This window comes from Choloepus didactylus, chromosome 8 (assembly GCF_015220235.1).
Source record: "Choloepus didactylus isolate mChoDid1 chromosome 8, mChoDid1.pri, whole genome shotgun sequence".
Taxonomy (NCBI): domain Eukaryota; kingdom Metazoa; phylum Chordata; class Mammalia; order Pilosa; family Megalonychidae; genus Choloepus; species Choloepus didactylus.
The window spans coordinates 21,588,344-21,615,218 of record NC_051314.1 but is presented as its reverse complement, the minus strand read 5'-3'; the positions used below and the strand labels follow the sequence as shown (position 1 = coordinate 21,615,218).

The following is a 26,875-nucleotide window of genomic DNA, read 5'->3' as shown; positions in this document are numbered from 1 at the left end:
CTAATGGTTCTTTGTAGGAGAATGTTCTTGTATTTCAGGGATATATGCTGAAGTGTCATGATGTCTGCAACTTACTTTCAAATGGTACAGGAAACAGATTTTGTATAAAGGTATGAGAGAGAAAGGGGCAGGGGGGTGGTGAAGGAGAGAAAGAAAGAGGATGAGTGTTTATTTTATTATCCTATCAGGTTATCAACTTCTCTGTTGGTTTTAAATTTTCAAAACAAAAAGGTAGAAAACAACATAAGAAAATATTTAAGAACAGGAAAAAGCAAGTGAAGAATTTTAATGAAAAAAGGACATTACAAATAGGTATATATAGCCTGATCCCACTTTTTTTTTTGTTGAAAGATTGGGATTAGATAATCCACCTGGTATTTATTGGAGACTTTCCATGCCAGGCCCTGTGCTAAGCACTTACATGCATCACGTAGTAGCTACAACCATACCCCAAAAAAGGAAACACATCTAAAAATCACACAGTCAGCCACTGATACTTAAACATGGGTCTTTATGACTTCATAAGACTACAGAGAAAAGAGCAGAAGGCTGCTGTAGCTGCTGACAGTGATATTGATCACAGCTAATAATGACTGATAAGGGCTGTAATGTTCAATGCTCCAAAGAAGCAGAGCAAAGGGAGGGGCCAGTTTTATAAGGCAGGTGACGAGGAGTATGGTAGTTCTTACCAAAGTGGTAACATAGTAGTTGGGCTTTGAAGGATGTGTAGGAGTACATCAGGCAAAACAAACAGACAAACAAAAAGTAAGTGCACTCACTCCAGAGGGAAAAGCATGAGTAAAGATATAGAGTATATTTCAGGTAGTATAATTAGTTTGTAGGCAGTGTGGGGGCAAGTAACCAGGGCAGGATGGCAGCAAATGAGGTTGGACAAAGACCAGCACTATTACTTTCTGACAAACATGGAAGCTGTTTTAGAAAAATGGCTCTGGCAGCAGAATAGAGCTGAGTCTGGGTAGGGAAAATGAGACTGCGGGTGGGGACACTCTGTGAGGGGCTTTTGGGAACAGTCCAGACAGGAGGTGATGACAGACTGAACCAAGATTAGGACAGCGGGAAAGAAGAGGGGAGAGAATTGAGGCATCTTCCTCTGAAAGTCTGCAGCATTGCTTTGGGACACTTCATAATAGATGCATGTCTTGAATGATCACAAATTACCTAGGCATTTACTATCTTCCCGAACCGGTTATGCACGTGTTTGTACTCATATTCCTACCTGTCCTGTTTCCTCTCTGCTTTGTCTGCTTTGCACTACAGGGAACTACCTTTTCCCAGGCTTCTTACCCTCCAGCTTTATGGTAGGTTTGGCCAACGGGAGGCACCGCCAGAGATGGAGAGCAGGAGGAGGGGGAGAGCCAGGGTTTTTCTGTCTCTCTGTCTGCCTCAGGGTGTGCTGCTGGCAGAGACTGTGTCTCATCCGTGAGTCCAGATCCTCCCAGGCAGCCCCATCCCCCATGGAGCTTGCTCCACTGTGGTTCCAGAACCTGTCACATGGCTCAGCTTCTAGGCTCTGGTAATTCCATCTCCTCCACTCGTCCCTCCAGCCCTGGCATTGGCAGTGGCTTTCTGCTGATGCTAATTCCTGGTTGCCTCCCTGTCCCGTTAGCCCCCAGCTCTCCCATCACCTCTGTAACTTCCTTGTGTTAGATTCCTTTGGAGCCAAACACTGAGAGTGGTTCCTGGTTGGAGTCTGATTGACACACTCTCCACCTAGACCAGAAGCTCCTAATGGACAGAAACTGTCTCTCTCCAGTTTTAGTGTCCCACAAGGAGAGAGAGCACAGTTGCTCAAGAAATATTCCTGGGCCCAGATTCCAATGATTATCCTCCTTTCCTCACTTGTATGGGGTCTGAAAGAACACATGGAGGAAAGGGGAAGGAGTTCTTATTCTTTCTTCCAGGTGCTTTGTTTGGGCTGCTGTGTAGTTTTCATTTAGTCAGTCAGTCAGTCAATCCCTACTAAGTGCTTGTTGCTTTTTTTGGTGCTGGGGGTATGCAGTGACCAAGACAGAAAAAATCCCTTTCCTTCTGGAGCTTACATTTTAGTAGAGGACTTTGGTGTGCTGATAAGCCGTGGAGGAAATGATGCTGGTCCAGTTTTCCCAGAGTTGTTGCCAGTAGTCTCCCCATCAGATAATCTGGCTAGAAGATGGAGACTTGCTAGTGGAAAATAACAACAATAGTATATTTATGGAGGAGATGCTGTGCGAAGACACCCATCCATCCAATTCCCAAGGCATTCTATTGAGTTCCTAGTATATGCACAGTGATGGGATTTACAGCAATAAGCAAGATAAATAGGTCCACATCCTTGTGGATTATATGGTCCAGTTGTGGGGACAGACATCAAGTAATAATATGATAAGTATAAAATGACAATCCGGGACAAATGCTCTGGAGGAGAAGTAAATGCACCATGAGAGCTGACCATAGGGAAATCTGACCTTGTCTAGGCATGTTGGTGATCAGGAAAGGCCTCCCAAGGAAGGCCAGGTGTTGGAGGGTTCTGGAGCAATTTTCATTTGCCATCTCATGGAACCCTCACAACAGAGGGTACAGAGACTCAAGAAGCACTTTCCTTGTCTTCTTACTGCTCTGAGTGCTCTTCACCGTCATCCTCAGATTTTAACAGACCAGATTGCTTGCCGTTAATGAATTTGGAAAGGAGAGCATCTCCTCCAGAGTCTGTCAGTTAAACAAACTGTCTTCCTAGATAATAACACTCATGGGGCAGCCAAAGGCTGCATTTGTAGTAGTCATCGTGATTGTTCACAAACGTTCCAGCTCTTCACCTTCTGGGTATGTGGTACGGTGGTAATTTCCTGTTCCTTTGAGTTAGGTGTTGCCACTGACTGGTTTTAGCCAATGAAATATGAGCAGAAGTGATACATGTGGGTAACTTCCAGTGGAAACTTTAAAAGTCATGATGTAATTCCAGTCTCCTCTTCTCCTTTTCCTGTCGCATCAATCTCAGAAGCATACATTAAATGGAGCTTCCAGCAGCCTGGGTCCCTAAGTGAATACTGTAAGTAGAGTAATCCTACAGACCCACTTGCTCATGTAGCCTGAGCTAAGAATAGCCTTTGCTGTTTTAGGCCACTGAGATTTAGGGATTGTTTGTTATTGAAGCATAATGAGGTGCAGCCTGACTGGTATAGGATCGTTTGTGTACTTTCTCCCTCTGCTTAGTGATGAACAACCAGCAGCTCTCAAACTGACAAGCCAGGCACATTGCATGCATTACCTTAATGAACTCTCCCAACAACCTTTTGAGGTAAGCATTATTTTCCTGGTTTTACAGATGGAAACCAAGACATTTCACACAGAGGAAAGGGTTGGGACTGGGTTTTGAACCCAGGAAAGACAAATTCTAGTGCTCATACTTTTCCCACTCACTACAGTGTTGCCTGGCACCCAGGGAAGATGAAAATTGGGTTATGGTGCTGGTAAAAGGGAGTTAATGTGATTTTTAAAAAAATGTTTTGAACATTTTCATTACTCCAAAAAAAAAAAAAAAGGAATAAGAATAAAAATGCAAGTAAAAAAGAAGAAGCCAAAACATCCCATGCCCCCCATCCCTCCCTATTATTCATTTAATTTTTGTCCCCATTCTTCTACTCATCTGTCCATACACTGGATAAAGGGAGTGTGAGCCACAAGGTTTTCACAATCACACACTGTGTAAGCTACATACTTATACTATCATCTTCAAAAAGCAAGGCTACTGGGTTGCAGTTCAACAGTTTCAGGTATTTCCTTCTAGCTATTCCAATACACTAAAAACTAAAAAGGGATATCTATATAATGCCTACGAGTAATCTCCATAATGACCTCTCAACTCCATTTGAAATTGCTCAGCCAGCCACTAAATCTTTATTTTGTTTCATATCTCTTCCCCTTTTGGTCAAGAAGACTTTCTTAATCCCATGATGCTGGGTCCATGCTTATCCCTAGGAGTCCATGTCCCATGTTGCCAAGGGGATTTACATCCCTGGGAGTCATGTCCCACATAGGGGGAGGACAGTGAGTTTACTTAAAGAGAGAGAGAAGTCACATCTGAGCAACAAAGAGGTTCTCTGGGGGAGACTCTTACTCACAATTATAAGCAGGCTTAGCCTCTCCTTTGCAGTAACAAGCTTCCTAAGGGCAAGCTTCATAATGTGCTTCTGCTTAGATAATGCCATTTACAGTCTTACGTAAAATCCCCGGGCTTTGACAGGAACAGGGTGAGTTGGTTCTGAAGGACCGTGGTTATTCTTGCAGGTCATGATTTTTGGGGGGCATTTCAGGGAGGTAGGGTATGTCAGCCAGCCACAGTTTCCTAATTGCTTTCAGGATTCAGTCCCAACTCCTTAGAATGTCCTCAGGTCCTTTAAGCTGGCCCATGCCTTCAGCCTCAACTCTTATGAATCCCATCTTCCCCCTCTGAGCTCAGCCATGCCAGATTTCTGCCAATTCTTCCAAACAACTGAGTTCTCTTTTGCCCTGGGATCTTTGCACAAGGTTTGGAATATTTTCCCTACTTGACTAATTTCTGCTCATTCTTAATGTCTGAATATCTATGCCACTTTCTCTAAGAAGCCGTCTTCGACTGGCCCTGGTCTGAGTTAGAGGCCCCTCTTTGGGACTCCTACCGTACAATGTCCCCTTTCATAGCCCTGTGGTACTGGTGATGGGAGTGGGCTTTGGAGTTGGAATGTCTGGGTTCAAATTCAGTGACTACAATTTCATAGCTCTTTGACCTTTGATAAATCACTCAACCTCTTTGTACCTCAGTTTTCTAGTCTATAAAGTGAGGATACTGTGGGGTAAGTACATGTAAAGTGCTTAGAACAGTGTCCCTGACGCAAAGCTCTTTCTCTTTAAGTATTAAAGATTATAGTGATTATCATTTTAATGGACAAGTAGGAAATCTATAGGTGGAATCTTGAGGGCAGGCAACCCCCAGGTCTTGTATACCAATTGTGTGACAAATAGCATTTATGTGCATGCGTGCTTTTCTAGGGAAAGAATTGGTAGCTTTACCAGTTTGCCCAAAGATGCATTTCCCTCAAGATATGAAGAATCATTGCAGTGAGGGCCATACTCACTCTGGGGTCTGTTCTGAAAGACCCCTCATGTTAACAGGTGCAACTTCCCTCTTGCCTGAAAAGTCGTCTTTTAGGGTTTTCTTAAACTGTGTAACCTATCCGCGCTGTAAATGATGACACCTTATGTTGACTCTGTGACTCTGCCTTACAGGAGAGATTTCAGAAGATGTGGGCACTTACATCCCTTTCTGATTTGGAGCCTAATGAAATAGGGGTGGACCCATTTATAGTCTCCTGCCTAGTAACGGAGTCCTTCACCCCCAAAGACTCACGATAGCAAAGGGATCATTGCTGAGCTTTGCACACACTGCCTCTGCATTTAGGAAACAGCTGATATTTGCAAGGGGCTTGCTTGGTAAATAGCGCAGTGAAACATACACAATCTGTTCATTCGTGGGTGTAATAGTCACACTTCCCCTTTCCTGAAATGCATTGCGCTTGCAGCTCTTTATCAACGTGCCTTTCGACTAAAGAGCTCAACAAGGGCAGGACCCAGAAGGGAAGGTGAGCCTCATGCCCTGCCCCCACCCCCACCCTGCCATCCCCAAGCAGCACTGCACATGACGGGCAGCGATAAAAGTAGTCAATACTTATTGAGTACTTACAGGGTAGGCAGAAGCCTATTCTAATTTTCTCATTTAAACTTCCAAGCCAGCCCTCTGAGCCATGTAGTATTATAGCCCCCAAGGAAAAATAAACAAACTTGAGGCATGGAGAGGTTAAGGAACTTGCTCAAGGTCATAAAACTAGTAAGTAGTGGAGCCAGGATTCAAACCCAAGTGGCATGGCTGTTCAGCAAATACTTGGGGAGCACTAAGGAAGCCCCCAACATGCATGGGTCCACCTGCAGGAGGCTGATTCATGTTATGGTTGTCAGGTTAGTTGCTACGCTTGCTCTTCAGTTTCTAGAATGCTTAAGGACAAAGTATTATATTTGTATTTTGATTGACAGGCAAGCTTCACAATGATGGGCAGAAAGTAATTTTTTTTTTTGAAAATTGCTTTATGGAGCTGGTAAAAATGATACCTGCTTATTGTAAAAAGTTTAGAAGAGCAATGAAGTATGAAGAAGAAAGTTAAGAATCACTAGGAAAAAAAGAAAGAAAGAAAAAGATAACATCAGGGATAGAACTAAAATGAACAAATTTCCCTTATAAAAATATCAACAAAAAATCCTAGCTATAGCTATGGTTTCCATCCTTTCAGACAAGTTTACATATTTACATACATATTTAGCTCAACATAAAGCATTTTACAGAAATAAGATCATACTATATGTGCTCTTCTGAAACCTATTTTTTTTTTTTTGCAATAATCAAAATTAATTTATTTTTTAAACATAATAAGCAAAAAGAGCAAGTCACAAAAGAACGTAAACACTATGGTCCATTTAGATAAATTCTGAAAGCACCAAAAGTAAACAATTCATTGTTTAGGGATATGCAGATGCTAAAATGAGCAAAAAAAACCATGGAATGATCAATCCCCAAATCATTACCCTGTTTTATTTTGTTTTTGACCCCCCAACAGGGAGGTTGGAGGATGATCACATGGGGGTATAGCATGCTTAAGACATAAGGCATTTGCAAACCATATTTCTTTACTTTGGGTGATGGTTACTTGAATACTATTAATCTTTAACTACACTTATGCATTTATAACTCTGCTGTATGCATAAATATTTACAATTATTAAATAATGAAATCAAAGACAATCCCAGAGTTAGTTCAATCCCTATATTTATCAACTATGTAATCAGACCCTCCTTCTTCACCTGTTTCCATCTTTAAATTTCAGCACTTTTGTTGAAGTTCATTTTTCTAAATGTTTTAGTGAAAAAGAAAAAAAATAAGCAATACAAGTCAAAAGCAGATCTCTTCTGTCCTAGCTAGCAACAGAGAACAGAGGCTCCAGAAGTCCAATTGGGGACCCCCTTGGATGATCACTGCCTGACTTGAGTTGTCTATGCAAGTAAGTATGTCAGGTCAAGTGAAAGTGTGATGGAAACACAGACATTTTAAGAAAACAGGGAATAAGAATGTAGCAGGGCAGAGACTACATTCCTTCTGCAAAGAAACCCACCTTCTCTTTCTCCAAATTGCTGTTTCCCACATCTCTTTCTACTTTCTGAACCTTGGGTTCTTAGCTTGTCAAATGACTGATGTGATGTTTTTTGGCAAGGCAGATGTGAGACATGAATGTGGTTGCCCTGCTTAGAAATTGCCAACTGCTTTCTTCTGTTATGACTCTTGTCTTCTCTCTTTGGGCTGAGTGATGTATGTAACCAACAGACAAAATGGTCTCATTATAGAGTTTTTGAGATTCCTTCCTATGAGCCAAAAACCCAAGTCAACCATTCTCAGTAAATTTTAGAACTACAGGTTAGTTTAAGGACACTCAGATGCAAGTAAACATGTGGAAAAAAGAAACAGGAGAGCCTAGGTTGTGTCTGATGATCTACCATCTCAACGTGGCCTGATAACATGTGATTTTTGATATTGACCTCTTCTTTCTCAATAGACCACAAGCATTCAAAGGGTGGGAAATTCATGCTGTGGGTGGGAAACTCTTCTCTCTTCCCAGTACTCTGAGTAGAAGAGTATTACCCTGGTATTATTTCTCATGTCTTCCTATTCCTGCCTGGTGACAAGGACCTTAGCCACCAGTATGGAGCCCCAGGAAGGAGAAAGGGCTGGGCTGGGCTGTATGACCTGCAACAACTTCCAGAGGCATCACTTGGTGCTGACTGTAGATAGGGGCTGCCACTGTGCCAGCCATAACACCTGTAGCTCCCTGTAAAGCTGGAGATCACAGGGCCCAGGGTGAAGGTGGCCTGGTGCCCCAATTTTGGTGCTGTGGCATGTCAGCTCCTCCCTTCTTGGCCAGTGAAAACTTGACAAATGGGATATGTGCTGAATCACAATGGAGGGAAACATTCTTTACCAGCATCACAACAAGGTTCTGGTCAGCTGAGAAGGAGGTTTGGTCATACAAGCCTTCAGTGGAGGATGGCCAATGGCTTCTGGAAAACCTCTGTTAGCTGGGAAGGCATGTGACTGGCATCTGCTCCAGAGTTCTGGTTTCAAAATGGCTGCAGCTCCTCAAAAATGTCTCTCTTAGTTGCTCTTGGGGCATTTGTCCTCTCTTACCTTCTCCAGAGCAAATGTCTGCTTTCAAAGTCCATCTGCAAAATGTCTCCATAAGCTGCAGCTCCTCTTTCAGTTCCTGTGTGTTCCTCAAAGTGTCCCTCTTGTATGTAGCAAGCTTGCTCCTTCTGTCTGAGCTTATATGGTGCTCTAGTAAACTAATCAAGGTCCCAGGTAAATGGGCAGGGAATCACAGAACTTGGCACAGCTGAGATGTTAGTATTGGGCAAGTCCCCAGGAAGAGAAATTGAGCCCAGACTCAGGTGACCTGCCATGGAGAAATCAAGCTTCATTCCTTCTCTCTTCCTTACCCAGCATCTCCTCCTGGAAGTAAAAGATGACCTGGGGCGGGGTCTCCCGGCCTGGCTACTCCCCGCCGCCATTTCCGCAGCCTAGGGGCCTTTGCCTGCTTCTGTGGAGGTCTAGGCGCCAAGGTGGTGCCACAGGAGGGGTCTTGGGGTGGCAGACGCTACCGTCTGAAACCTATTTTTAAAAATGTCTTCACTCACCAACATGTGGAAATAAAGATCACCAACATTATTCTTAGTGATTGTTTAATATTGCCTTGTAAAGATGTACTATAATTCATTTCATGGGCCTTATTGAAAGACATTCAGGTTGTTTCCCAAAGTCCTATGTTAAAAACAACACTACCAAGAGCATCCTGTATACTTTTGAATAATGCACAGTGATCCCCTCGGGTAAAATCAGTAAGTGTGATTTCTGCAGAGTCATCAGGAATGCCCTTTGACATTTTGATACATATAGCAAACAACTCTACCAAAACCTTGCCCCAGTTTAAATCCCATCAGGATATTCATTCATCAAGACTGAGTTTATAAATCTTTGCTAATCTGATAGAAGAAATCATCCCATTAATTTAATTTTTTTTGTTCATTCTATAATCTGTAATGTTTATCATCTATTTGCATTGCTTAGAGGAAAACATATAAATACATGTACATATGTACACAACTAAACAATTAGTTTTGAAGAATAAAGTTATTTATACACAAGAGGTACATCCTAGCATTACTTATAATAGTGAAAAAATACAAACACCCAAGTGGGGAATGAATATGCTAATTAAGGTATAAACATATAATGGAATATTTCATAGCCACAAAAAAGAATATTTTGTATGAATATTTAATAGCATGGCAAAACCATTATACTATCAGGCTGAAGGAAAAAGGATACAAAATAATTTACAGAACAACCTACTGCGTTAAAATATATATGGAAGAAAAAGGCTGGGGGGGGCGGGAAATAAAAAGACCAGAAGTAAACACAAAATTGGTGTTAACATTGATTATGTCTGTGAAGTTGAATTTTGCATTACTTAAATTTTCTTCATGCTTTTTTGCAGACTCTGAGTTTTTTAATAGCATGGGGCCAATATTTAACCTTTGCTTGATGTGTTTATTATTCTCAGTGCTTGGTATCACTCACCCTCACCTGCTTAACATGATCACTGATCGCTTACTTTGGTGGTTTTTTGTAGTTAGTGCTAAGCGACATGTTCATTGGGACTGGCACTGCATTTGGCACAAGATCCCTGATTGTAAGGTGTGTCCGATCTGGAAGGGGAGTGTGCCAGTTTGGATGTATTATGTCTCCCAAAACACCATGTTCTTTGATGTAATCTTGTGGGGGCAGACGTATTAGTATTGATTAGGTTGGAATCCTTTGATTGTTTCTATGGAGATGTGACTCAATCAGCTGAGTGAAACGTTTGATTGGATTATTTCCATGGGAATATGGAGCCCACCCATTCAGGGTGGGTCTTGATTTAATCACTGGAGTCCTATAAAAGAGCTCACAAGCAGCTGAGAGTGACATTTTGGGCTGCAGCCAAGAGAGACACTTTGAAGAATGCACAGGAGCTGAGAGTGGAGCTGGAACACAACCTGAAATCCGCAGACACCAGCCACGTGCCTTCCCAGCTAACAGAGGTTTTCCAGATTCCATTGGCCTTCCTTCAGTGAAGGTATACTTGTGTTGATGCCTTCATTTGGGCATTTTCATGGCCTTCAGACTATAACTTTGTAACCAAATAAACCCCCTTTATAAAAGCCAATCCATTTCTGGTATTTTGCATAATGGCAGCATTAGCAAAGCAGAACAGGGAGACTGAAGACATTGCACAACACAATATAGCCTAAGAAGAACAAAAAGCTCATGTAGCTGAGATGTGGAAAGCCTTCTAGAAGAGGAGGCATTTGACCTCAGCCTTGCAGGATAAGCAGAACTTTAACGGTAACAGTTTTTTTTTTCTTCTGACTCTGTGTTTACTGCAGAAAAAGGGGAAAATGTAGAGGGTGATGATAACAAACATTTATAGGGTTATTATATGTCAGACACTGTGCTAAGCCCTATATATGGAAAACTCATTTAATCCTTCTGGTGAGCCTCTAAGGCGAGTGGGTGTGATTATTGTGTGCATTTCAAGGGCAAGGAAATAGAGGTTCAAAAAGATTGAATGAATGACCATTGGGCATATGACTAGTAAAGGGCAGAGGCAGAACTGGGACCCAAGTTGGCCTGGTGTCAAAGAAGAAAATGAATCAATGTTAAGCCCTTTCACTTCAGTTTTTTTGTTTTTTTGTTTTTTTGTTTTTTCTCCTAGGCATGAGACTTTTTGCAGGTTAAGCAGCTGCCTGCCCCACCTAAGTGGTCATCATCCAGGCATTATCAGCACTTTGGTGGTAACTGAAGGCATTGGAGGGCAGAGGAAAGCAGGAAAAGCCCTGGAAATGAAACCCAAGGAACAGAGATGGGGATACCCAACCCAGTCTGGGCTCAGTGGAGCAGAGGCAGCACCAGGGAAAACTTCACAGCACTAGTTAACTGTGGAGATGAATCTTGGAAGATGAGAAGGAGTTTGCCAGGTGGAGAAGGGGGGAGATGGGTGTTCGGTGCAGAAGAAACAGCGTCAGCAAAGGCATATAAGAGAAAGGAGACAATATGCTAATTTGGAAAACCAGCAAGTGATTTCAGTATGGTGAGAGCATAAGGCGTGTGCATGTGTGTGTGTGAGTGTGTCTGTGTATGTCTGTGTCTGTGTGAGTTTACCTGTGTAGGTCTGTAGGTATATGTGAGTGTGTGCATCTGTGTATGTATATGCAGGTACCTGTGTGAGGTGTACTGGAGGCTAGGGTGGTGGGAGAAAGGTTGGAGAGTAAGGCATGTACCCTTTAGAAGAGGTTTAGAATATTATAGAAAAAGAGTGTGGGAAAAGAGTGAGGAGATCCTTGAAGACCAGCAAATAGGTATAAACCTTATTTAATGGAAGGTGATGGGGAGTCTGAAGTTTTTTCCAGAGAGGAATGGTAAGATTGGAGCTGGGCTTTAGGAAGATTCTTGGACTGACAGTTTTTGGACTGATTGTCCAGAGAGAAGAGGCAGGAGAGAGGGAGACCAGTTGGTGGAATATTATCATAGTCAAGGTGAGAGGTAATGAGCATGTGTTTTAGGATGGTAGCTACAGGATGATGGTGGATTTGGGACTGACAGATATGGGAAATATTGGACAACCCAGTCCATTATCTGGGAAAGTTCCTTGTTGAACATTTAAACAGACAGTTCAAAAGCATGTGCTTCCTTCACTCACACATCCATTCTCAACAAATATTTACTGAGTGCCTGCTCTGTGCCAGGCTTGTGTTCAGAGAACCCATACACTGTGGAATGGGCCCAGACATCAACAACTGCAGAAGCAGGGGGCCAGTGCTTAGGAGATCCCGGCTAGCTTCCTGTAGGAGGGGACATCTAAGCTGAGAATTCAAGTCAGGCCCAGTCACTGGCTGGTGGGGATCCCCAGGGGAATAAGATGTGGTTTTTACTGCAGTGGGTGGGGCAGCAGGTAAACAAGACAATGCCATTAGGCACAGAAGTGCAGCTAAGGCATACATGTGTGTTGTTATGTCTTTCTTTCCTCAAAAAGGAAAACTCTCCTGGGTGCAAATTTACCCTTATTAAGGTTGAGCTATCTGGAACCGCGGCCCACCAAGACTGGCAAAGTGGGCTATGAGTCCTCCCTCTAGCACATCCCCGAGCCTTTGAAGATGGATACAGACTCCTCCTGGCTTCCGAAAGGCCTAGGAAATGAACGCTGGTGGCAGGTGGCTAATGTCAGAGATTCGTCCTCACAGTAGCTTCTGTGGCCGTGGCTCCTCCACCCACCCGCTCTCTGATTTCCCTACACCCTGGGGCAAACCGGGGCCTAAAGGGGGCTGTATTCATTGGTTTGGGGATCCGAGGTGGGTATTAAAGAAAGAAAAGCGAAAAGCAAAATGCAGGGGCAGAAAGCGAGACTCAGCCAGACACCTGGTGAACCGCTGGGGGGAGTACCTGGGTGGGAGGGGTGTCGCCTGCCTAACCCACCACCCTCGCGTTCCGGTGCCAAAGCCGGGAACTCCAGGGGCAGGAACAACAGCAGGGGGCAGTGTCCGGGTCTCTGCGCTCCTGCGGTTCCCGGTATTCCCAGATCCCTGCTCCCAACTTCCTGCAGCCGCTGTCAAGGCCGGGGGCGTGTGTGAAGGGCGGGGCCACAGGGCGGTGAGGAATTAAAAAAAAAAAAAAAAAAAAAGTCGGAGAGCGAGGTAATTAGCATCCTTTGCTCCTATTGGTTCTCCACCGGCCCTGCTTTGCATACGCCCGCCCCGCTGGCTGCCCAGGCTTTGCGGGGTCTCGGCAGGGTTTGCAGCCTCCGCGGGTGCTGCGCTTCAGTGCGGGGCGGGAGGGCGCCGAGCGAGCCCCGGCCGGGAGTCGGGAGCCAGCTGCCCGCGGACCTGCAGCGGCGGCGGCGGCGTCTGGTGCAGTCTCCGTGCTAAGATCGTTGAGGCCGGCTCCCGGCACCGTCTGCACCCAGCCGGGCCCAGGGAGGAGCGGTTCAGACACTTTTTTATTTTGGAGGAACGGGACGAGTCTCAGCGTGTGCTTCCCACCCGGCCTGGCTCGCTCCTCCGTGCGTTCCCACTCCGGCCGGGGCTCTGGAAGATGACTCCGGAGTCTACCCTGAGTATTCGAGCGGCCGCGGCGGCTCGGGGAGGCAGCCTAAAGTAGTATCACTCGGTATTAGCTGCTGGTGGAAAAGTGAGCTGAGGCGGCGCGGACTCGGCTCTCCTCGCGCCCCTCAGCGCCCGCTGCTCCTCGCCGCTCCCTCCCTTCGGCTCCCCGGCGGCCGCAGCATGAAGTGGCGCAGCGATGGCCAGGAGAGGTAAGAAGCCCGTGGTGCGGACGCTGGAGGATCTGACGCTGGACTCGGGTTATGGTGGTGCGGCGGACTCGGTGCGCTCCTCCAACTTGTCCCTGTGCTGTTCCGACTCGCACCCGGCGTCCCCGTATGGCGGGAGCTGCTGGCCGCCTCTAGCTGACTCCATGCACAGCCGGCACAACAGCTTTGACACCGTCAACACTGCCCTGGTGGAAGACTCCGAGGGGCTGGACTGCGCCGGCCAGCACTGCTCGCGGCTGCTGCCGGACCTCGACGAGGTCCCCTGGACCCTCCAGGAGCTGGAGGCGCTGCTGCTGCGCTCGCGGGAGCCCCGGGCAGGCCCGGTGCTCCCCGGCGGCCTGCCCAAGGACGCGCTGGCCAAGCTGTCGATGCTGGTGAGCCGGGCGCTGGTGCGTATCGCCAAGGAGGCGCAGCGCCTGAGCTTGCGCTTCGCCAAGTGCACCAAGTACGAGATCCAGAGCGCCATGGAGATCGTACTGTCCTGGGGCCTGGCGGCGCACTGCACGGCGGCCGCTTTGGCCGCGCTGTCCCTCTACAACATGAGTAGCGCGGGCGGCGATCGCCTGGGCCGCGGCAAGTCGGCGCGCTGCGGCCTCACCTTCTCGGTGGGCCGCGTGTACCGCTGGATGGTGGACAGCCGCGTGGCGCTGCGCATCCATGAGCACGCCGCTATCTACCTGACGGCCTGCATGGAGAGCCTCTTCCGGGACATCTACGCGCGGGTCGTGTCCTCCGGGCTGCCCCGGAGCTGCAGCGGCCCTGGCCTGGGCCCCGGCTCTGGCCCCGGCTCCGGCCCCGGCTCGGGCTGTGGTGCGGCTCCCGCGGCGGAGAAGGAGCGGGAGGCGCCCGGAGGGGGAGCGGCGAGCGGCGGCGCCTGCAGCGCAGCCAGCAGCGCCAGTGGGGGCAGCAGCTGTTGCGCCCCGCCGGCAGCCGCTGCCGTTGCCGCCACCGCGGCAGCTCCGCCGGCAGCTGCTGCCAACCACCACCATCATCACCACCACACTCTCCACGAGGCTCCCAAGTTCACCGTGGAGACGCTGGAGCACACGGTCAACAACGACTCAGAGATCTGGGGGCTCCTGCAGCCTTACCAACACCTCATCTGCGGAAAGAACGCCAGTGGTAAGTGGCTGCGCGGGCGCCGCCCCCTCCTACCCGACCTGGCCAACTCCGGGCTCAAGTTTGCCTTGCGCCCCCTCTCGCGTGGCTCTGGCTACCCACTGCAGTCTTAAGCTTCTCCGGAGGGCGTTGGGCGGAACCCAACATCTTTTTGGAGCGGGTTTACCATCATCTGCGCTTAGTAGATATTTTCTGCCAAAGCTCTGTTTGTTTTGACCTTGAAGATGCCAAATTCCCGGCCCACGAGTTTGATTTCCTGGGATTCAGGAGAAGGCGCGTTCCTCTCGCCCCTGCCCAGCCTGCGTTCTTTCCCGCGCCCTCGGGGGATACTCTCAGTGTGTCAGGGTGGGAGAAGCCCCGCGGCCGTAAAGGCAGAATGGTCTAGAGCTCGCTCGCCCTAGAGACAGACACAGGGAGGTGTGTGTGGTGATAGGGTGTCGCGGAAAGACTGTTGTCGGTCCCAAGTTTTCCCGGCGGCATGTTTTGAGGGCAAGAGCGCACAGCTGATGGGTGCTGCGCAATGGATAAAGTCCCCAATTCCGATCTCCCAGCTCTGGCCGCTCTCGGTTCCCTCTCGCGGGGATCTGCAGCTGTCACCACTTGGCTGGAGGAGAGCCACTAGGGACCCCGGCAGGATGGGGGTGGAGCCGGAGTTCTGGAGGGGGTTGTCAAGTTAGGGCGTCGTTCTGCAGGTTCTGTCATTCTCTCCCCTCATCCCCTAGTTTTGGAGGCTAGAGCTGGCTGGGTTTGAACCCTGAATTCCGGCAGCGGAGGGGGTGGGGCCGGGGGCGCTTGTTTTTCAGAGCTCACCCTGGCGGTCCTGCCTGTCTGTGAAAGCCCAAGCTAGACACTTCAAAGCTTCAATTTTCCACAGGAAATGGTAGAAGCGTAACTGGAGACTAAAAGCGAAATAAAACTTTGTTGCATATTCGGCGGTTTGGCCGGAGGTTTGCGTGGTTGAAGCTGAAATGCAGTCTTGCTGGGCAGATTTCATTCATGTTGCAGCCTGTTACCCGAGAGAGCTGATGGAGAGATGCAGCGGGCGCGGCCAGGCCTCCGGGGGTGCCAAGCGTGTGCACTTGAGTGTGAGTGTGTGTGAGAGTCTGTGCGCGTCTGTGGGCATCTGTGTGTGTGCGAGTGTGTGCGCGTCTGTACGTGTTTCTATGATTGTGCCTGTGAGTGTACGCAGGAGCGAGCAGCGCGCGCGACTCCATCAACAGCCCCTCTGAAACTGACCCTTCATTTCCCGGTCTCTCTTCACCTGGCTTTGATCATCGGTGGGGGGGGGGGGGGAGCTGGGAGGAAGGAGCAAAGCCTGTATATATTTGGGGGGCGGGGGTTCGGGACTATCGCGTTGATCGAGACCCTTCAGGATCTCTCTGCTGGAGCCCTTCCCCCTCCAAAGGAAGGCCTCGGTCCCCCGCTCTCCCTGCCTGTGAAATCCCGGCTGAGGTGGAAACATCTGGGGAGAAGGCTTTGCCCTTTCCAGAATGGGCAGCCTTCAACTGTAAAACCCGGGAGCTTTAGGCTGGATCGTTCTTTGTTTGGAGCCCTACCCCCACCAAAAAGCGCAGAGGGGCATAATTTTCTTCCCACTGTGTGCTCCCACTGGCCCTGTTCTCTTCCCGCCCCCCCCCCCAACACAGTGGTCCTTAACTCCTTCCCTTTCTCTCCTAACAACTATAGCTCCACTCGCACCCGCTGCAGCTGGAGACTGGAACCCTGTTTCTCCCTTAATGCCTCCTTTGGGAGGAGGGAGCATTACCCTTAGGGACCTTCACTCTGGGAATCTGGCCACCGGGCTCCATCTCTGTCTTTGCCATTCTCTTGAAGTTGTGAATTTGTGCAAGTCGCTTTCCTTCTCTGGACTTCAGTTTCCTCATCTGTAAAATAAGGGGCTGGCTATTTAATACACTTTCCAGGGCCTCTTGCAGCGCTTTGCTAATCGGTTTTACTTTTATGATCCTTAACATCTTTTAAAGACAGCGTTTGTGTTTATCTTTTTTGGAGTAAGTATAATTTAAGGAAGGAGACCACAGAGTTGGTTTTGGGCAGGCTGAGCGAGTGGTGATTGAGTTCGTAGCCATCACAGAGCTTCCAGGGTTCCAGGCCCCTTCAATAGTCTCTTGTCATGAGATTTGCTTAATCTCATTGGGATCTTTTCACCTCTTTTCCCTGGGCTTCTTTAAAATCTCATGTCCTTTATTCAGAAGATATAAAGAATGAGTGATTAATTTCTTGGGTATCCCGAAACGTACATTACATACCAAAACTATTTTTTAAACTACTTTGGAAGGCAATCTTTCTGATCTGTGGGCCTTATTAAGGAGAGCATAGCTTCCACAATCTTTTCTCTTTAACTTAGTTACATGATGTATTCATTCATTTGCGAATTCATTTGTTCAGGAGTATTTTTTGAGTAGTTTCTACTCAAAGTGACTTGATTTTGCTGAATTTGGTTTTCTCATCTGTACAATAAAAGATTACAAAAAAAAAAAAGACATTAAAAAGGAAGAAAAGTCAAACCTACCACATCGGGTGATTAAAAGTGTGTGAAAACGCCAGCCACATAGTAGGCATAACTAACAGCTTCCTTAGAATGGTTTATTCTGACTGGTGATAATAATAATATTTTGGACATTTTGAACAGTCTCTTTCATTTCAGGGATCTCAAATCACTCCATAATTAGTTAGCAAGAACCCCCACTTCTGCCTTCCCTGACTTGATGGGTAGGTGGGTTTTCACCTTTTATTTTTCTGTTGCCCCCTCCATGCTGGTTCTACACTAAATGCTTGCTCAACAGTTTTCCTGTCCTGCAGCTGGTTGTGCTGCTCCACGGTATGGCGTCACTGTGCTGGACAACAATGCCACAGAAGAAACCCACCTTCTTAAGAACAGCAAAAACCATCTCAAGAGCCAGCCACAGCTGTGTCTGTGTTCCCAGCGCACGTTTTTAATTAACTGGCTCGATGTAAATTAAAACTTGGAATTTGGGTCAGTGGAGGGTTATTGAACAAGTTTGCCCGTTCATTGCTGGAGCGTTTGTAAATAGGGTGTTTCCTGAAAAATAAAGTACAAAAAAACAACACAAGAAAACAATGAGGGACCAACCTGGAGGCCTGGATGGCGGGAGTGGGGGTAATGGCCTTTGAATAGGAAGGAGGCCTCTAATTCTCAGTCTCCTATTATTTGTGACCTTGAGCTGTGCACTGAACTCACCTATAAATGGGTCTGATTATCATCTACCGAGAGGTAAATATAGGATAGTAATTGACTCTGGAGTCAGACACACCTGTGAGCCTCAGTTCCCCCATCTATAAAATGAGTACTGTAATGATAATAGCTATGCCTGTATAGTGCTTATTATGTGCCAGGCACTGTTTTAAGAAGTTTGCACTTTATAATAGGAAGAGTTACATTGGCTATTATAAAAGAAAACCCCCAAATCTTAGTAACTTAATCATAAATGACCATTTCTTACTTCCTAGGAAAGTAAGAAGGTAGGGTCGGAGGAGGTGAGAAGGCCATTTAGGAACCAAGATTGATGGAGATTTGGCTATCTTTATCTTCAACATGTAGCTTTCAGGGCCTTCCTTGGCCATTCAGCCAGCCACTATTTAGGGGGAAAAAGAGAGTGTGGAGGAAGGCACCTACATCAGTCACCTGTGCCCATAACTCAGTGGTCAGAACACAATCAGCCGCCTGGCCCCACCTAGATTCAAAGGGAGCTAGAAGGGCTGCCACTTCCTGGCAAGAACTCTATACCGTGGAAGAGGACCCCATTTATTTGGTGGACATTCCCTGTCTCAGCTGTAGTCTGCCCCCTTACCACCAAATATCTGGGTGCATTCTTCTCACACACAAAAGACATTCCCCTTTCCCTGAGGGACAAAACCCAAGTTACATTCAGTCACTGCTTCCGACTTGAAATTCAGGATCCTTGGGTGATGGTGAGCCTTCTCCATCGACTGAGTGTGGATCCCCATGTTCCAGGAATCCATGAACCAAAAGAGACACGTTATTAACTGTTGACCCCATATACAGTATTGGATCAGGGTGGGTTGGACAAGATAATCACAACCAAACTTTCATTTGGAAAAGGTAATAGTGGAAGATATACCCAAGTCACTGGTCCTTAGTAGTTGTGAAGTCTTGCCAAGCAGGCAGTTGTGTGGTTGTGCCCTGGCAGAGGGTGAAGTTCCTTGATTAGGTCCTGATTCTACTCTCTGGGAGGAATTTGCTTGTTCATTGTTCTCCATGTTCCTGGCTCTGCCCTGTAGGAGGATTTTCCTTGTCCATTATTCTTCTCTGCCACACCCGAGTGGGTGTCTGGGAGTGTTTTAGTTTCCTAGCTGCTAAAACAAATGCCATACAATGGGTTGGTTTAACAACAGGAATTTATTGGCTCAGGGTTTTAGAGGCTAGAAGGCTGGCTTCCCACCGGGATCAGTATCTTCTGTCTTGCCGTGAATCTTTGGGGTTCACTGGCTTTCCATCATATGAAAAATGTATATGGCGGCGTCTTCTCCCTTCTCTTCTGGATTCTGTGGACCTTCAGCTTCTGGCTATTCTCTGTGGCTTCTCTCTGTGTCTGACTTTCACTCTGCTTATGAAGGACTCCAGTCGCCGGATTAAAGCCCAGCCTGATTCAGTTGAGCCACACCTTAACTGAAGTAACATTTCTTCAAAATCTAATTTACAACAGGTCCCACCCACAGGACCAGGGGTTGGGACCTGAATATGCCTTTTATGGGGGACATGACTCAATCCCCAACAGGGAGAATGGTGTCCTTCATAACCGGGTTCCTGTTCTTAAACTTTTAGGGGCCCAAGGGTTGTTTCAATGCTGTAACAAAGACTTTTAAAATCGAGGTTTATAGATTTTGACAATACAACTATCCTAACAGTTTAGCAGGATTTTTATCTATGGCTTCTAGTGTGCTAGTAGCCACACCCAAAGGTATTTCCTAGACCTAATTCTCAATCCCAGATTATTTCATTGTGCCCTTACCCCATACCTCTCTTTCTCTCTCAACTAAATGGCAACTTCCCTAAACTTCCCACCTAAGCCATCAGGCTTATTCCCTTAATCTTCTCAGTCTTTTCTCTTATTGTTTGGGGTTTAGAAATAGTTTCTTTTCCACCTATGCATCATTGCTTTCCATTTTCACTTGCAAACTGGCTAATTTGGGCCTAAGCCCATCTCTTCCTCCAATACCTTGCTAAATTCAGCTGGTGGCAATCAGCAAACTTGATTAGGATTCTATTTTCCAACTTCTTTTTCTAGAGCTGGAGACTTAGAAGACATGAGTTCTGCCTTCTAACTTAGCATAGATGCAAGTTTAACCAAACATTTTTACCACTGCATAACATGGGTCTCCAGTTTTTCCAGCCTCTTAATATTTTTATCTATCACCTGACTTCTAAGCCAATGCCGCATAGTTTAAGCATCCCACTTCTGGTACCAATTTCCGTATTAGGGTAATGCTAGCTGTTAAATCAGATAAACCATAAAATCTTAGTAAGTTAATCCGATCAACATTGTTCTCTCATTCATGTAGAATTCAATTGATGTCAGGGGAGGTAGATGTTCTGATTGGGTCATATTTCAACCCAGGCAGTCTGGTTTGGGCTGCTTCATAGAGTTTTGGTGAGGATTAAGATAATATAATGGATGCAAATGCTTTTCCTGGTACCTCATTCGTGGTATGCATTTACTGTCTGTTATTTTCTTATTTTATTTTATTGTTTGTATCATCCTATACTGGAAATGGGATGCTATACAGATTAACAGTGAATAGGTATGATGCTCTCAGGGAAGGGCAAAACGTGAATTCAAAAGAGGGGGTGCTCCAGACAAATGATCTTATCCTTCTGTTTTCTCTCCTCCAACCTCCCCAGCATTTTATCCACAATTGCTGAGCCAGGTGCTGTGCTAAGCCTTTCACAGTGTCTCATTTAATCTTCACACTCTTCTTTTGAAGTGAGCATTTCTTAGCTCTCTTTTACCGAGGGGGAAGCTGAGTTTTCAGAAAGATTCGGCCGCTGGTTCGAGACTGCACAGCTCCTAAAGTGGTGAGGTTGGGATTTGGGCTCCAGATTTTGTGCTCTGAGCTGCAGCAGAAGAGTAGTGAGGATGGTAGGAGGATCCTGAAGGGATACCAGGGCAGCCTGAGGAGGGTGTGGAGGGGAAGCCAGGGCCTGCCTTGGTGATGGTGGTTATGGGTTGATGATCATTCGCATGTGTACTTTGTGGTCTTTGTCTTTTTTTTAGCTCCCACTGACTTTCCCCTCCTTGGCTGCCCTGTGAGTCATTGCCCAGCCTTCCCTCCCAGGGCACAGTGCAGTTTCCTTGGCCAAGGCCCCGAGGCAGGGACTGGCTTTGTAGCCTCCAGGGGGCAGCTCTGTCCACACCCTAACTAGCTGGGTAGGTGAAGTATGGGCCTTCTCCCTAGCAGAGCTGACAGTGGAAAGCTCCTCTCAGCACAGTGGAGAATTTGCTCTGGTTCTACTGAGGTGGAGACTGAGCTGGGGTTTTCTCAGACTCTCGAGTCAGAAGGACCAGAGTTCAAATTCTGGCTCTTCTACTTACAAACCAGTGACCTTGGGTGAGCCTCAGTTTCCTCATCTGTTAAATGAGGAGGATGGTAGTACTCCCTTATAGGGTTGTTGAAAGGATAAAATGTGTTAATTCATCTAAAAGTCCTAAAAGTATCATTGGATACATTATAAGCACTGAATGTCTATTAGCAATTATTATTTATCATTATTGAGTGCTTATAAAATACCACCCTTTGCTTAAAGATGTGCTCCCTGAACCCAACATCATTTACTGAGTGAATGAAAGGCTTTAAATAGTCTACCAATAATCCAGCTTCTGGAGTTTAATCATTTACTAGCTGTGTGATGTTGGGCAAATTACCTGACCTCTGTGTGTTGCAATTTTCCCCTTTGTTAAATGGAAATAATAATAACATCTAATTCATAGGACTCTTGGGAAGTGCCTAATACGTGGAAAGTGCTTAATAAGTGTCAGCCACTGTTGGATTTTATTATATTCATTGTGATTATTTCTATAGGCACACTGATTGCTAGATGCTAAGCAACATGGTCCCTGATCTGTTGGAGCTTGGAGACCTGTCAGGGATTTAGTTTATTCATCCGATTATCATTCAGATATAAATTTGCAACTCTTGACAGTTGCTAAAAGGACATGTGCATGGGGCTGTAAGAGTGTTTACTGAGGCCTTTGATTGGTCGGGAGTAACTGGCGGCTTCACTGAAGAAATGAGGCTTGTGCTGAGCCTGACGCATGGCCAATTTGGTGGAGAAGGTAGGAAGGACACTCCAAGAGCACAAACAGCATGTGCAAGGGGCCTGTGGAAGAAGAGAGATTGGTGAGAATGAGGGGAGTAGGAGAGAGGACTGAGTGGACCCAGGTAGGAGCTGGTATCCACCCCCATCTTACACAAGAGGAGTATGAGGCTCTGAGACATTTAGTAACTTGTCCAAAGTCACTGAGATGGTAAATGGCAGAGTAAGGATTTGAACTCAAGTCTGAGGGGCTTTGATTTCTACCTTCCTCCTACCATGCAATGCTTCATTCCAAGAGAGCCTCTGGATCAACTCTCACATTTTACAGATGGGGAAACTGAGGCCCAAAATGGGACACAGCCTTGCCCAAGGTCACATGGCTGAACTGGAACCAGTATCCCAGGTTTCTGGATTCTTAGCTCATCTCTCGTGCATTGTGATGCATTGTCTTCTCCAAACCAGATCACTCCTGGGAACAGAGTTGGATGAGAGAATGCGTTTCGATGGCAGTTTGGGGATTAATTTATGACCTGGCTGTAACAGCTCTGGTTTTATTATACATCTCACAGTAAAATAAATGCTAATCTGGAAGCACAAGGAGGCCCCCATTAGATTGTTGCTGAGCCAATGAAGGCGGTTACTCTGAAGATCAGGTGTGCTAAACACCGAATCAAATTATCAAATCCCCAGTGCATTAAAATCTGAAAGCAAATCTGAGAAGCAGCACAGAACAGGAGCAAGTGAAACAAAAACATTGCCTGCCTTAGAGGCTGAGGTTGCATGGCTTAACTGGTTTTTTTTTGTTTGTTTGTTTGTTTTTTGGTGGCATGTGTCATTGTTTCTTCCTAATCCCAGCTCACAGTACTACCCAGAGAGTCATGATGCAGAGAGCATGCAAACAAAAATTACGTTTTCTTTCTCTTATGTCTCTGAGAATTTCAAGAATTGGGGAGCAGCCACAGCCTTTCTTTCCCTAATCCCCATTCACTTTTGGGGCCTGACTCATCCTAGTGAGCAAAAACCAGACCCGGTTCTTGCCCTCATGGAGCTTGGATTTAGTTTTTTCACAAGTAATCATATAGATGGAAAACTGTACCCATAACAGTTGCTGCACAGGAGAGGGGCCCCCAGGCCACGTGAGGACAAAGCCTCCTCAGACTGTAGGGTGAGGTCCAGGGTGGTGGGTCAGCCACGGGACCCCAGGCATCTGGGGATGGGGAGTTTCCTTTGTCAGCCTCCCCCACCCTGGACGTGGTGGGGAAGCCCACGGGGTGTGGGGGGGTTGTTCAGGCACTGGTGTGCGAGGAGCTGAGTCTCCTTCCACACTACAGCCCGTGGCACCAAGGCAGGCAGGGAGAGGACAGCGGGGACCGTCCTCTGCACGTCAGCGTCTGTGACTCCTACATCGTTTCTTTCTAGAAGCCTTGCCCCTCTCCCTCCTAGTCCTCCAGCTTCCTTCACTCTGCAGCACTGATTTTGGGGCCAGATGATGAGACTCTTACGTCCTTTATTCAGATCATAGGTGCAGACATGACGTAGGTGAGAGGCTGGAGGCTCTGTCCCAAGGAGCCAGGTGTGGGGGACCAGCAAGGGGGAGGGGCACGGCCTCCCCTCCCCCCCCCACTTCTCCCCACCTGGATCTTCTACTGTTGCTGATTTGGCTACTGTTCCCAGTTTTCTTTTCTCCCAACATGAGCACTGTGGATTAAGGAAACAGACCAAGAGCGGGCTGGCGGTTTCATGGCCTCCCGTAGCCCTGTCATGTGGAACTGTGTGGGGCAGCTGGGAAGAGGGGAGCCTGTGACGGGAGGTGGAAAGCTTCGGCTCAGGCCAGCAGTGGGGTCCCCTGATCTCGCTGAACCTCAGTTCCTTCATACAGGAACCGGAAATGATAATCCCAGCTTCTGATGCCTCACAGAGTTGAGGTGCAAGTGTCCAGTGAGGCAACACTTTGGAAAACTGAAAGGCCCAGCTCTTAGTCATGGCAAATAGCTAAACATTAATTGAGTGTCTACCACAGTCCTGTTTTAAGTAATTGAGAACCTCATCTCAATACATTCTCACCACCATTCTATGAGACAGGTATTATTATCCCTGTTTTACTGGCAGAGGGGGTTCAGACACTGCCTCATGTCCCACACTCTCCACCATGCCCTGAGGAGGGGACACGGGTTGTGAGAGCAATCCCTGAAGGGAGGGATGACAAAGAAGTATTCGCAGAGCACACAGGGTTAGTAACCTCACCCCTGGCAAGAGCAGAGAAGTAAAGCGGCTGGCCCAAGATCGCAAGGATAGTCAGTAACTGAATTGGGGTTTGAACTCAGGCAGTGTTGCCTCAAAGCCTGAGCACACGTAAGGGAGGAGGGAAAAGACAGTGAGTCTCCCTGTGACATGCTGTGACACGTGGAGCAGCCCCACTCCCCCGTTTACCCTTTTGAAGGTGGGCTGCACATCTGCTGCCGAGTTTCCCAGCAGCCTGTGCAACGGCGTGATCATGAGCAGGTACACAGGCCAGCGTGTGATGGAAGAGGGGAATAAATGAGTCGCTGCTTAGGCCTGGAAGAAAATTCTCTGCAGGAGACTACAAGCAGTTATTAAGCTGCACTTAGTGACCTCACATTTCAGTGCATGGTTGTTAAGGGGTGAGTCCTAAAGTACCAAGAAACAAGGAAGAGCACCTCCTTTTGATTTGTGAAGCATCTCTCCCTGCTGCCTTGCCCCGCCCTCATTCCTCATGAAGGACCCGATTGTTTTGATGTGTGTTTAAGCACAAGGTCAGGGGCAGCACCACTGACCTGCTGCCCCGTGTTCTGGAAGTGGGTCTTGGGGTCAGAAACTAGCACTGAAGCTTATGTCTATGTCACATGCTTCTGTAGAGATGATACGAAAAATTTATAAATGTTCTTCTGGGACAAAAATAAGGTGCTTTTGCCCCATATCTGCAAACATAGTCTCCAGCAAGTCCCAGAGGTGAGTTTGGGGAGACAGGAGAGAGTTGAGTGGGGTTTGGAGAGATTGGCACCAGATAAGACAGTGCTTGGTTTAAGGACAGAAGAGGCCACTCTAGGACAAGTCCCTTGGGCAAGTGGCTTAACCTCTCTGGACTTTAGTTTCCTCATCTGAAAAGTGAAGATAGTAGTTATGCCTGTTTTACAGGATTGTTTCAAGACTCAAAGGAATCATTGACATGAAGGTGCTCTGTGAACTGTAAAATCAACATTCATTCATTCATTCAACAAATATTTATTGAGAGACTACTGTGTATCAAGGCATGATTCTAGACACTTAGCATTTATCAGTACATAAACAGACAAGAATCCATGTTTTCATTCTAGTGGGGGGAGACCATAAACAATTACTTATAATATGCAAGTAAGCAGTATAAGATGTTAGAAATTGACACCTGCCATGGAAAAAACAGATCAGAGTAAGGGGATTGGGGAGGGATGGGCATGGTGGGTTGTAATGATGAACAGTGTGGTTTGGATGCCTCACTGAGAAGGTGATGTTGGCACAGAGGGGAGGGCAATGAGGGAATTGGTCATGTTGGTATCTGGGGGAAGAGTGTTCCAGGCAGCAGGAACAGCTAGTGCAAGGGCCCCAAGACAGCCAGAGCAAATAAGCCACTGTAGTGGAGAAAAGTGAGTGAGCAGAGTGGGATGGAGGTAAAAGCAGAGACTCACAGGAACCCTGGGGGAGGAGGTCCTCAGACTGTGGTAAGGGTAGACTTCAGCTTCTATTCCAAGTGAACTGGGAAACCATTGCAGGGTTTTGAGTAAGGATGGGAAGTCTAACTTAGAATTTACAGGGATCACTTTGACAGTGGGTTGAGAATGGACTCCAGGGAGCTATGGTGAGGTCAGGGAGACTGGTGTGGAGTCTCTCACAACAATCCAGGCAGGAAGTGATGGTGGCTTAGACCGGCGTGGTAGCAGCAGAGATGGGGTAAGAAGTGGTGGGATTCTGGCCATAATTAGAAGGCAGAGTCAACAAGATTTCATGGATGCATTGGGTGTGGGGAACTAAAGGAGTCAAGGATGACTCTGGGTTTTTTCGTCTGAACCACTGGAGAGGTGGAGCTGCCATCAACCAAGATGAGGAAGATTGCAGAAAGAGCAGGTTTGGAGATGAGGGACAGATCAGGAGTCCCGTTGGGGACATGCTGAGCTGGAGATGCCTTTTAGACGTGCAGGTGGAGACATCAGCCATGCAGTTGGATAATCAAGGCCGGTTCTCCTGGTACACCTGGTGGAAATTTGGGAGCCAGAAGCATATGGGTGGTATTTAAAGTCATGCGATTGGACAAGGTCACCAGTGGAACGAGGGTAGAGGGAGAAGACGAGAGGTCCAAGGACCAGGCCCTTTCTTGGGTCAGGTGGAAGAGGACGGATAGGTGAAGGGGACTGAGAAGGAGCAGCAGTGAGAAGAAGAGCCAGGAGTGGGGTGCCCTAAGGGTCAACTGAAGAAAGTGCATCTAGGAGGGGACAGTGGCCAATGGTGTCCCATGGCCTAGGAGGCAGTTGCTACTACTTCACCTCCTGAGCTGCAGGCCTTGGAGACTGTTTCAGGCCAGGGAAGAAGCAGCTCCCATGGGAACCACACCGACCTTAATGAACCACAGGGTGTTTGCAATGTTTTTCAAGGGGATGGAGGAAAAGGGGCCTTAGTTTGTCATCTACAAATGGGAGGCATTGGGCCAAATGGGTGGATTTTAATCTGGGCCTTGATGAGTCTTGGGGCTCAGTAGAAGGGCCTAGGGATCTCCTTGGGGTAAGGTTGGGAGGCTTCCCACTCCCACCCTACTCACACATTTTAATAGAGTTGTTCCCCTTTTACCTGTTTTACGTATTGGAATTTTGCATAAGATGTTATTTGAAAAAGGGATGCTAATGTCAGACAAAGTTTGAAAACCAGTGTCCTGGATGATTGGCAAGGTCCTCCCAGC

General features: G+C 47.0%; 1 protein-coding gene across 1 annotated transcript in view; it reads left to right on the top strand.

The window, feature by feature from the left end:
• Window positions 1–13,216: 13,216 nt before the first annotated feature.
• Window positions 13,217–26,875, top strand: part of BTBD11 (BTB domain containing 11) — a 333,233-nt gene continuing 319,574 nt past the window's right edge. The window contains exon 1 of the mRNA XM_037847888.1: window positions 13,217–14,618. Coding sequence (XP_037703816.1) covers window positions 13,466–14,618 — 1,153 coding nt within the window. The 5' untranslated portion in view covers window positions 13,217–13,465. The remainder of the gene's footprint in view (window positions 14,619–26,875) is intronic.